The sequence below is a fragment of the Loxodonta africana genome, chromosome 19, assembly GCF_030014295.1.
Source record: "Loxodonta africana isolate mLoxAfr1 chromosome 19, mLoxAfr1.hap2, whole genome shotgun sequence".
NCBI classification, from domain to species: domain Eukaryota; kingdom Metazoa; phylum Chordata; class Mammalia; order Proboscidea; family Elephantidae; genus Loxodonta; species Loxodonta africana.
The window spans coordinates 62,511,860-62,522,077 of record NC_087360.1 but is presented as its reverse complement, the minus strand read 5'-3'; the positions used below and the strand labels follow the sequence as shown (position 1 = coordinate 62,522,077).

At 48.6% G+C, this 10,218-nt stretch overlaps 1 protein-coding gene across 4 annotated transcripts in view; it reads right to left on the bottom strand.

Annotated features, from left to right (window-relative positions):
- Positions 1-2,291: 2,291 nt before the first annotated feature.
- The window catches only part of FGFR1 (fibroblast growth factor receptor 1), a 57,624-nt gene continuing 49,697 nt past the window's right edge, over positions 2,292-10,218 (bottom strand). For all 4 annotated transcript variants that reach the window (XM_003412524.4, XM_023551105.2, XM_010592444.3 and 1 more), the window contains 10 exons: positions 9,688-9,884; positions 8,679-8,824; positions 8,325-8,446; positions 7,746-7,856; positions 7,013-7,203; positions 5,535-5,657; positions 5,205-5,275; positions 4,769-4,906; positions 4,445-4,550; positions 2,292-4,289 (listed from right to left, as the gene is read on the bottom strand). In XM_003412524.4, the coding sequence (XP_003412572.1) occupies positions 4,113-4,289; positions 4,445-4,550; positions 4,769-4,906; positions 5,205-5,275; positions 5,535-5,657; positions 7,013-7,203; positions 7,746-7,856; positions 8,325-8,446; positions 8,679-8,824; positions 9,688-9,884 (1,382 nt within the window). In that variant the 3' untranslated portion in view covers positions 2,292-4,112. The remainder of the gene's footprint in view (positions 4,290-4,444; positions 4,551-4,768; positions 4,907-5,204; positions 5,276-5,534; positions 5,658-7,012; positions 7,204-7,745; positions 7,857-8,324; positions 8,447-8,678; positions 8,825-9,687; positions 9,885-10,218) is intronic.

Below are 10,218 nucleotides of genomic sequence, written 5' to 3'. Positions count from 1 at the left end.
GGGCTTTCCCTTTGAGCAGAGTGGGAACAGTTAGTCAGGTCAAGGAGTCCCCGGTCACTTTTGGCCCCAGTTGGCCTTCACCCTTTTTTGCTACATCTAGGTGTTTAAGGAAGTCCCGCGGTGGTACAAATGGTTAATGCACTCAACTACTTACCAAAAAGTTGCAAGTTCGAGCCCACACAGAGGCGCCTCGGAAGAAAGGCCTGGGGATCTACTTCTGAAAAATCAGCCATTGAAAACAGTTCTACTCTGACACAGGGCTGCCATGAGTTGGGATTGACTCAACAGCAGTTGGTACTGTTAGGCATGTAAGACACTTCACACACCTCTCTTCCCATTCTTAGGACAGCAGGTCAGAAAAGGCCAAGACATTTCCTTGTTCTCATCACTTAGGGCGCCTGGCTGCTGGATCCAACCCCATGCTGAAACATAGCTAGTGGTGTTCTGGTAAATGGTTGTTAACCATCAGCTCACCGAGGTGGTAGGGGAAGCCTGATTTGTCGAGTTTGTGGATTCATGATGTATATACTCCCACGGTGGCCAACTTCAGGAGCCCTGGCCGTGCAGTAGTTTACTGCTTGGCTGCTGATGGAGAGGTCAGTGGTTTGAACCCCCTAGCTGCTCCGCAAGAGAGAGACGTGGCCGTCTGCTTCCGTAAAGATTACAGCCTTGGAAGCCCTATGGGCAGTTCACCTGTATCCTGTAGGGTCACTATGAGTCGGAATTGACTCAACGGCAATGGGTTTGGTTTTGGTACGGCCGACTTTAAGCTACTAACCTGAAATCACTAACAGAGAGTTAGGAAGAAATGGGTACAAGTGGCTCTTGAGAGCTGGCTCCAGCACCCCTGACCCGTCTTCCTGGAGTAACAAAATGTGATTAAACCTTTAGTTCACTAAATGTATCGCTCCTGTGTGCCGAGATATGCATCTAGGAGGCAGTATGGTAACAATGGTCCTGAACACTGCCAAGTGCCAGCCTAGGAAGAACTTGCCCCAGACAGAGTCACCCTAAATATTTGGGTTCTTGGAGATGTTTTGTGGGCCTGGCTCTCATCAGCTGAGGGAATGGAAAGGTCTGCCAGGTTGCCTCAAAGCTTCCTCCTTTCCCTGGTTTCTGCTTCCTACAGATATACATATATCTCAGCTCTGCCAGCTGCTGATAAACTCATCGGTTATAATTATCAGGGGTACTCCGAAACCCAGCCTCAGTGATGTTAGACTTGGCCTGTGTCTCATACACAAAAGCATGGGGCTGATGGGGTGACACTACACTTATGGAGCTGCATTTATGCCGTGTCTAATTCTACACTTCAGTCATTACTAGTCATATTGGTGATGTCAATAAATGCAATATAATGCCCAAACCTGAGGCTAAAGATTACCCATTCACCAATGCACACCTGTAGGTAAGCTCAGACTAACTTTAAAGCAGGATGGCACAATACCTAATGTGACTGAGATCTTAGCCAGCTGGCTCCACCCAGTGGTGGCTGATAAACACAGCAACTTTATTATCACTGACGAGGTAGATGGCTTGCACCATCTGATGTTCAATCTTACTTACCTGAGATCGATACATTACATTAGCGGTGCCGAGGGACTGACAATCCCCAGCCCATGGCAATTAGACAAGACGGAAAGGAAGGCAGTATTGATGAATGCTTTGGTGATCCCGTCCCTAATCTTTTAACCCTCAGGAAACAAGACAGATTCAGTACCTTGACAGTACGATGTCTTCATTAGATAAACTGGATTCCTTTCCTCAAGAGACCCAATCTGGTCGTCTAAGTGAAATGGCCATTTCATTTTCTCTCAGGTCAATCTCACTGTCTTTTATTTGACAGCCAGTTTGGCCTCTGGGGAAATTCATGGGTGATTTGAGTAGTAACAGCAAGGACATCACTGTTACGATAACAGTGCCTTGTATTTCTCCAGCACCTCTCCCCAAGGAATATAAAGCCCTTTATAGATTCTCTACCCAGTCACACAACAGAGCTTCAAGGCAGGGCCAAGGCAGAAGTTATCATCACTATTTTACAAGGAAAGACACTTCTAGAAGGTCTCAAAGCAAATGGTTTTAAGAGCTGAAATGCATTTCCTGGCTCTGTTCACCAAATTTTCCTTTTTTAGACATAAATGCAAATCGTAATATGTTGACAGTTGCGTATATACAGAGAAACAAGGATAAGAATTTTACAATAGCGACCAACACTGCAGCTGCCAAAAATCACCTCGCTCAGAAAGGAAACTTAAAGCCGCGATCCCACTTTCCCTACAGATACGAAAGCCTGTTGGACTTTCTGTTGTATTCAGCAGTAATCCAGCAAGAGTCGCAAAAAGCAAGCTCTAAGTATAGAGGCCGAGTAGTAGTAGGTTGAGCCATGACAGTCAGGAGACAGAATCCATTCGTGAGTACAGTGACAACCAGCAGATGGCATAAGTCAATTTCCAAGTAGTCAAAAAACAAAAACATTCAGAGAATTTTTTTCCCCCCTTTCCTGAGGGATGGGGTGGAGTCTGTACAGGAAAAACTATAGGAAGCCAAGATCTGTGATAGTCCCAACAAATGCCTTCTGGTCACATGGATGTAGGAAGAATGCTCTGGGGGAGGACAACGCACACAGAGTAAGTTAGGAAAAAAGAAGCAAGGGGCCTGACGGGTAAAACAAGTCTTAGGTGACCAGTTTTTTCCCTTCCCTCACATTGAAGTACAGGCAAAACCACACCCACACAGAGGGGGTAGACACACATCTGGGTTTGAGTTTCTGCAGACCCTTGTTGAATAATCCTTAGCTTCCCTCTTAATCATTTGTTCTCTACCCCTTGGCTTTTAAAGGTAGGCCCCAGCATCGTCTGACCCCCCAGCCCCCACCCGACTCCAACAGTTTCCTATGAGGAAACAATCCGTTGCTGAGGGTGGCTGCAGCCTTGGCTCTCTGCCCAGCCCCTCTGGTACACTGACAGGAGGTTCCTGCCCATTGTGCAGATGTCTTCTTTTCCTGCCTTTCCATAAGGCTGGAGAGGTAGGAAGTCTGTCCTAGGGGGCTCGGTGCAGGACCTGAGAGGAGAGGAAGCGGTTAGAAGGAACCTGCAGGACCATCGTGCAGCGCCCTCTGCACAGACACAGCCCCAGGGCCCGTTTGTCTCCCTTGTTTTCAGCTGGCTTCCTCTCCCTTTTCACACAGCCCATATAAAAATGAAGCAGCAGCAATTTTTATTGAGGGACCTAAACTGAAAATAGGTTTAGAACATAATTTAAAAAAATAAAACAGCAAAAGTAGCAAAAAATATATGACCTTTTTAAAAACATTTTCCTTTTTTTTTTTTTTTTCCTCTTTTTTCTTTGTTTTTAATATATAGCGACTGATGCCTCCCGGCCACCAGGAGCATCTTACCCAATGGGTAAATCTCTGGCAACAACCCTTTTAAAAAGACATGTAAATATATACTCAGATTTATACACTTTGTGTTTTCTTCATAGCTATGTACAAAGCCCCCAGTATGGGGCTGGGCCCCAGGGCCACAACACTGCTCCCAGCCTTTGCCTCACCATCCTCTGGTACCAGGTATTTGGTCAGCAAAGCAAATTAGTATTGGAATTAATAAGCCACTGGCACCATCTATCTGGAGCAGAGGTCGCCTTCAATTGAGGCCCAAAGCACTGACCTCCCTACTGCTGTAGCCCTGAGGACAAGGCACCTGCCACCAGAATGCAGGGGGCTTATGGGTCAAAGTAAAATGGACAAAACCAACCAAGAAAGCTCAGTAAGCTCTCTCTTGCACGCCTTCTCATCTCCCACTCCCCATCCCTCCAGGCAGTGCTAGGTGGCAGGGAGGGGTCTTGGTCCAACATTTGGGAGGGAGTGAAGTGGCCATCAGCAAGTACCTGCCACTCTGCTCCTCCCTCTCCCAAGCAGGTTGAGAGGAAGAGGAGGAGGAGAGGGGAGCTCAGTGGGGTGAAGGCAGACCACACAGGAAGGCCTCAAGTAGGCAGCTGGCTCATGCCAGCAGGGCAAGGAAAACAGGAAAGGCAGTGAGTCCAGCAGGGAGTGGTTGGTGAGGGTTACAGTTGATGATGGAATCCGGGGATGGGGACAGGTGGGGTGGTAGTCAGCGTCGTTTGAGTCCGCCATTGGCAAGCTGGGCTGGATGTCGGGGCAGACAGGGCTCCTCAGGCAACGGCTCGTGAGAGAAGACAGAATCCTCCCCTGAGGAACAGGTAGAGCTTCGGGTGTCGGGAAAGCTGGGAGAGTATTGGTCCAGGGGCATTGACAAGTCCAGATACTCCTGGGACAGGAGAAAAAAGGGTGATGGATTAAGCATTCTTCCTGCAACGGTATCGACCCAGAGCTGTACCTAAGGAAAATGGGAACACTGAAAGGTTCAACAAGAAAAGATGAGATTTGATGACGACCTTGAGGTCTAGGCTGAGATAGCCTTACCTGATTGGAAGTCAAGGCCACAATGCGGTCCAGGTCTTCCACCAGCTGCTTGAAGGTAGGTCTTTGAGAGGGTACTGCGTGCCAGCAGTCCCGCATCATCATATACCTGTGGCGGGATTGTAAGCAGGGCAAGGAAAGATGTAAGTAGATAGGTTAAAGAATTTATGGTGGAGGGTTTATGGAAGAAGTGACAAGAAGAGCTGTTTTATCTACATAATTGTGGTTCTGCCCCCACCAAACACCCCTTTTTCCCTCTACGCATCAGTCAAACCGGTTCTTCTCCCCATGCCCTGCCCGAGACCTCAGATACCATCTCACGCTTACAGCTCATTGGTGCAGTTACTGGGCTTGTCCATACGATGACCCTCCTTCAGCAGCTTGAAAAGCTCCTCCACAGGCACACCAGGATATGGGGAGCCACCCAGAGTGAAGATTTCCCACAGAAGCACCCCGAAGGACCACCTGTGGATACACACAGAGTCACTGGATCCATGGGCACAGAACTAGGCCAACCTATAGTCTTTTCCATCTGTCCTTCACCAGCAGGTCAGATCCTCATCCCAAACCTCCCTTCTCCCAACGTAAGTCCTTTCTTCGAAGGGGAACATTATGAAGTGCTGGAGAACAGAACCTTTCTGCAGCTGGAAGCAAAGTAAATGGATACATAAAAAAGGTTTTCTTTCAAGGGGGAATGCAGGACTCTATTGTGCTGGATATTCTCTGTCCTAAGTATTCCTGGCAATTGTTAGTTCACACTCACACATCACTCTGGTGGGTGTAGATCCGGTCAAACAATGCCTCAGGCGCCATCCACTTCACTGGCAGTCGGCCCTGCAAGCGGCACAGGGGAGAATGGAGATGGTTTGGCCAGTGGAACGACGGTCCTGGAAGGTCAGGGACAAGTAGGGGCACAGGGGGATGGAACTTGGTAATGGGGGGGATGCCCATTTTCAGCTTATCCTACCACACCATGTCTCAGGTAAATAACCCGCACTGGGTTACAGCGGAGAGATCTAAGTGGGAGAAAGCCTAGTGGAGGAGAGAGAGCGCCGGCAGGGGACAAGAGCACAGTGGTCTTGTCAGCACTTACATTGGTCGTCTTTTTATAGTAGTCAATGTGGTGAATGTCCCTGGCTAGGCCAAAGTCAGCAATCTTCATCACATTGTCCTCTGTCACCAGGACATTCCTGGCGGCCAGGTCTCGGTGTATGCACTGTGGGGTGAGGAAGGGAGAGATGGGAGAGAGGAGTGGGATGTGGGTGAGGGGCCGCAAGGCTTTAGGGCCTGACAGCCCTAAGCATGCACTATGACCCAGTGGTCAGGGTCACTCTCTACTCCAGTACTCATTATGCAGCTGGCCGGCAGACCTAATTCACGGGTCTTCTCCTTCCACACAAGACGCTGGCTCCTGAACATTCCATCTCCCTCCTGGAATGTCTGCTTGCCCTCAACCACTTTGGACTCCTCCCAGATCCCGGCTTCTCAATCACTTCAGGGAACCCTCTATCTGCCTCCTTACTTGGAACTCCCAACTCTAAGCTTTTTTTAGGTGAATTTATTTAATGTAATATTATACTTACGTTCTTTTTTAAAATAATTTATTTTAAAGTAACTTATTTGTTGTTGAGAATATAAACAGAACAAACCAATTCAACAGTTTCTACATGTATAATTTAGTGACACTGATTACATTCTTCGAGTTGTACAACCATTCTCATCTTCCTTTTCTGAGTTGTTCCTCTACAATTAACATAAACTCACTGCCCCAAAGTTTCCAATCTAATCTTCAAGTTGCCGTTGTCAATTTGATCCTATATAGATAGACCTCAGAAGAGCACAATGCTCAAGGCAGACATTCTTCTCAAGTTAAACTAAACTGTTGGGGTTCAACCAGCCTCAGCAGCTCCAGAAAATCTGGATTTCATGAGAATTTGAAATTCCGTTCTGTATTTCCCCCTTTTGATCAGGATTCTTCTATAGAATCCTTGATCAAAATGTTCAGTAATGGCAGTTAGGCACCATCCAGTTCATCTGGTCCCATGGCAAAGAAGGCAGTTGTTCACGGAGGTGACTCTTAGTACTTGGATTCACACTGCGGAAGGCTGAACTTTCACCCGTATGTTTAGTTTGCACAGGTAGGTATGTACTCTCAAGTCCTGGCTCCCCAGGCACAGCATAAGCACTCCAGGTTGGGGCACAAACAAAGCCACCGTTTACTAAGCTCCAAAAGCTGTACTTAATATTTTCATAGACTTGATTTCATTTTATTCCCATAACAATTCTATGGCACAGGCGGTACTATTCTTATTTTATATTTGAAGAAATGTAAACTGCCCAAGGCTACATAGAAAGTGGCATTAGGCAGATGGGAATGTAATTCGGTCCAAGCCCAAGACCACTAGGCTACCCTGGCTTTACTGACTGAGGTTCCCAGAGTACCTAAAGCAGCACCTGTACTTAGTGTTCAAGTCTACAACTCGATCAAAGGATTCAAAGTCAGAAGCTGGAGGACTGGGAAAGCTCTGGTCCCACCCAGACTTCATCCAGGGGAGCCTTTAGGTTCCACACCTTCTTAGAGGCAAGATACTCCATGCCTCGGGCCACCTGATAGGCACAGGATACCAGGTCCTTGGAGGAGAGCTGCTCCTCTGGGTTGTGGCTGGGGTTGTAACAGTATTCCAGCCCAGGAGGCCTTCGGGCCTGCAGATATTCCCGTAGGTTGCCCTTGGAGGCATATTCTACAATGACGTACAAAGGACCTGGGCAGCACAGGAATGAAGAGACCATTAGGGCAGGCAGGCAGGTAGGCAGGTTTAGCTTCACCTCAGGGAACCTATAACCCCCACTGCACACCATGCATTTGCTCTATACTCTTAACCCCTTCTTTTCTGGACCAGGATTCATTCTAGTACCCAAAGAAAGTCAGGAAGATAATTCTTCCCAACATAGTCCAGAGAGTTCCCAAGCAAAGTTGGGGGAACTTACCTGGATACAGTACACACCTGTTCACATCTACATACTGTGTGTGTAAATCTAAATGCCTGTAGTCTCAGTTGACACCAACAGGCATCAGCCCAGACCCCTATAAATACATTTGTCTCCTGTTAAACCAGCCTCTTTCCTTAACTCCCTTCCCTAAGTGTGGCTAACAGACGCCTCATCACTGTTACCCCCAGGTGGGAACACCCCCAGATTTGCTCCGAATCTTCTCCCTGACAGGTCCTATTGTTTGAACATGAAGCCCAGGTTCCTGTCTCAGACCTCACCCCAGATGGGCTGGGAACGCTAGCCTGGCCCATACCGTCTTGCGTGCAGGCCCCCAGCAGGTTGATGATGTTCTTGTGCTTGCCAATCATCTTCATCATCTCCATTTCTGAGATCAGGTCTGACAGGTCTTTCTCTGTTGCGTCCGCTTTACACACAAACCAGAGAAGGGGATGAGACTCATTTACTTGCGAAGGGAGGGAGGTGGTAGAAAAGCCAAAGGAGAGGAGGGAGGGCGTATGCCCTCTTTCCTTGGGACTTGCTTCTCTCCTCCCCACTTCCATGCAACTTCATTTTCCCTTCCCTCTTATGGGAGCAGCTGTTGGAATATGTGCCAATGAGTGGGGCAGAGAATATGGTGAGAAAAATCAGCTAGCAATGGGACCTAGAATAAATATCTGACCACAACCCAAGTTGACACCAAAGGAAACAAAATAAGACTATGGCAACCTCAGAGCGCAGAATGCCACCTCCATCCCCAGGTATCCCTAAATGGGCAGTGTAGCTGGTGTACACAATGGAAGAACACCAGAGAGGGTCCTCTTCTTGGCCTGAGGCCCACCATTTGCTTGGAAAGGGAAGGGATTGTTCTTGCAAGGACAGAAACATCACTCACACTTCAACATCTTCACAGCCACTTTGGTCACACGGTTGGGTTTGTCCTTGTCCAGCCCGATGGCTTCAGCCAACACCACCTGTCCAAAGCAGCCCTCTCCCAGGGGTTTGCCTAGAACCAGTCTTTTGGAGAAACAGAGAGTGGCATAAGTTGGGGCTGGCACAGTTCAGTTCTTCAGAGGATATTCTATCTCCGCCTCTCCATATTTCGCCCGACTTGAGAACACAAAGTGGGAATTATTTCTGGAGCCATCTCATGTACCTTCACTCCTTAGAAGGGCTTAGTACACACAATTTCCACAGTTAAAGTAACTACAGAGGGATTTTCTCAAATAAGTTGGCATTAGAGCACTACCTGTCTCGAGGGAGCTCCCAGCGAGGGTCTTCAGGAAGCTCATATTCAGAGACCCCAGCCAGCATGGGGGTTCCGCTGGAGGAGAGACGCGAGGGCCGAACCAGCAGAACCCCAGAGTTCATGGATGCACTGGAGTCAGCTGACACCTACAGGAGAGAGTGGGGTCACCTTTCTAGCAGGGAGAGGGGAGAAAGTGGCGGCACATTCTTTCCCATTCCTAGCAGGGGCTTTTCACCAACAGCAGAGGTATGTTTCCATGTATTTGCTGTTTCTTTCCCAACCCAGAGTAGTAGTAGAAGGACCTAAGGTCAGAAGACCTGAGTTCTGGAACTGACTCATTTCTGCCACCGACTAGTCTTTCTGGGCCTCAGTTTACTCACCTTTAAAACGAACAGACTAAATGATTGCTGAGCGCCTCTTCCAGCTTGGCATTTTATAACTTATCATTCCAGTAACTCTAGTCTTGTCCCAATTCTTTGGGAAAACCCTGCCTCAAATTATGGATTCCTAACTCCCCAAAGCACCTTCCAGAATCAGCAGTGTTCTGAGTGAGTGTTCACTTCTTTCACAGGCTTTCACCTGGTGTATCATTTCCTTCAATGAGGAGAGGGTGGGCACAAGCATAAAGAGGACAGGTATTCTGGGACCCAACTCAGGTCCTCTCCTCTGTCTACATCTTTGCACCTCTCACCAGCCCTCAGGGAGAGTTCAGATGCACACTATCAGTTCAGTCCAGGTGGGGCTTTCTCCCAGTCCATATGCCAGCGAGCAGGGGACTTCACAGTTAGAGCGTGCTGAGAGTACAGAACCCAGGGGCTAGAAGAACTGACTCTGGAACACTTAGCTCAGGAAGGTCCACTGACCCAGAAGCCACCCAACAAAGCCCAAAGTGGTAGGCTTGGGTCCGTGGGGAGGACAGGGAGCTAGAGGGCCCTAGAGAAGCCCCTGGAGGAGGCCCAGGGGAGAAGGCGGTGCAGAGTGTGCAAACCCCCCATCTACTTTCTGTTACCTGTCTGCGCAGAGGGATGCTCTTGGCCAGCTTATGCACGGCCATCTGGCTATGGAAGTCGCTCTTCTTGGTGCCACTCTTCATCTTGTAAATGATGACAGACCCCACCATGCAGGAGATGAGGAAGGCCCCCGTACAATAGATGATGATCTCCAGATACAGGGGCGAGGTCATCACTGCCGGTCTCTCCTCCAGGGCTGAGTCAGTGTGAACAAAGTGTTAGCAGGTTCCAGGGATCCAGACTACTACGGCACCAGCTCCATAAGAAAAGCAATACCCATCGAACCCCCTCCCCTGGGAATTTTTAGGGCAGAACCAAGGCAGGTCCTAGCTTGGACTGGGATTCTGGCACTGAGAGGATCAGGCGTCCTGTGATCTCTAAGGCTTCCTTATCCTGACTGAAGCCCAGCAGGAGGGATGAATTAGCCACAAGGAGCCCTCCTTGCTCAGCTGAACTGCTGGGCTAGGTACCCTGCAGGGGAGAACTGAGGCTTCACTTGAAAACCTCTCTGTCTCCTCATGGAAAGATGT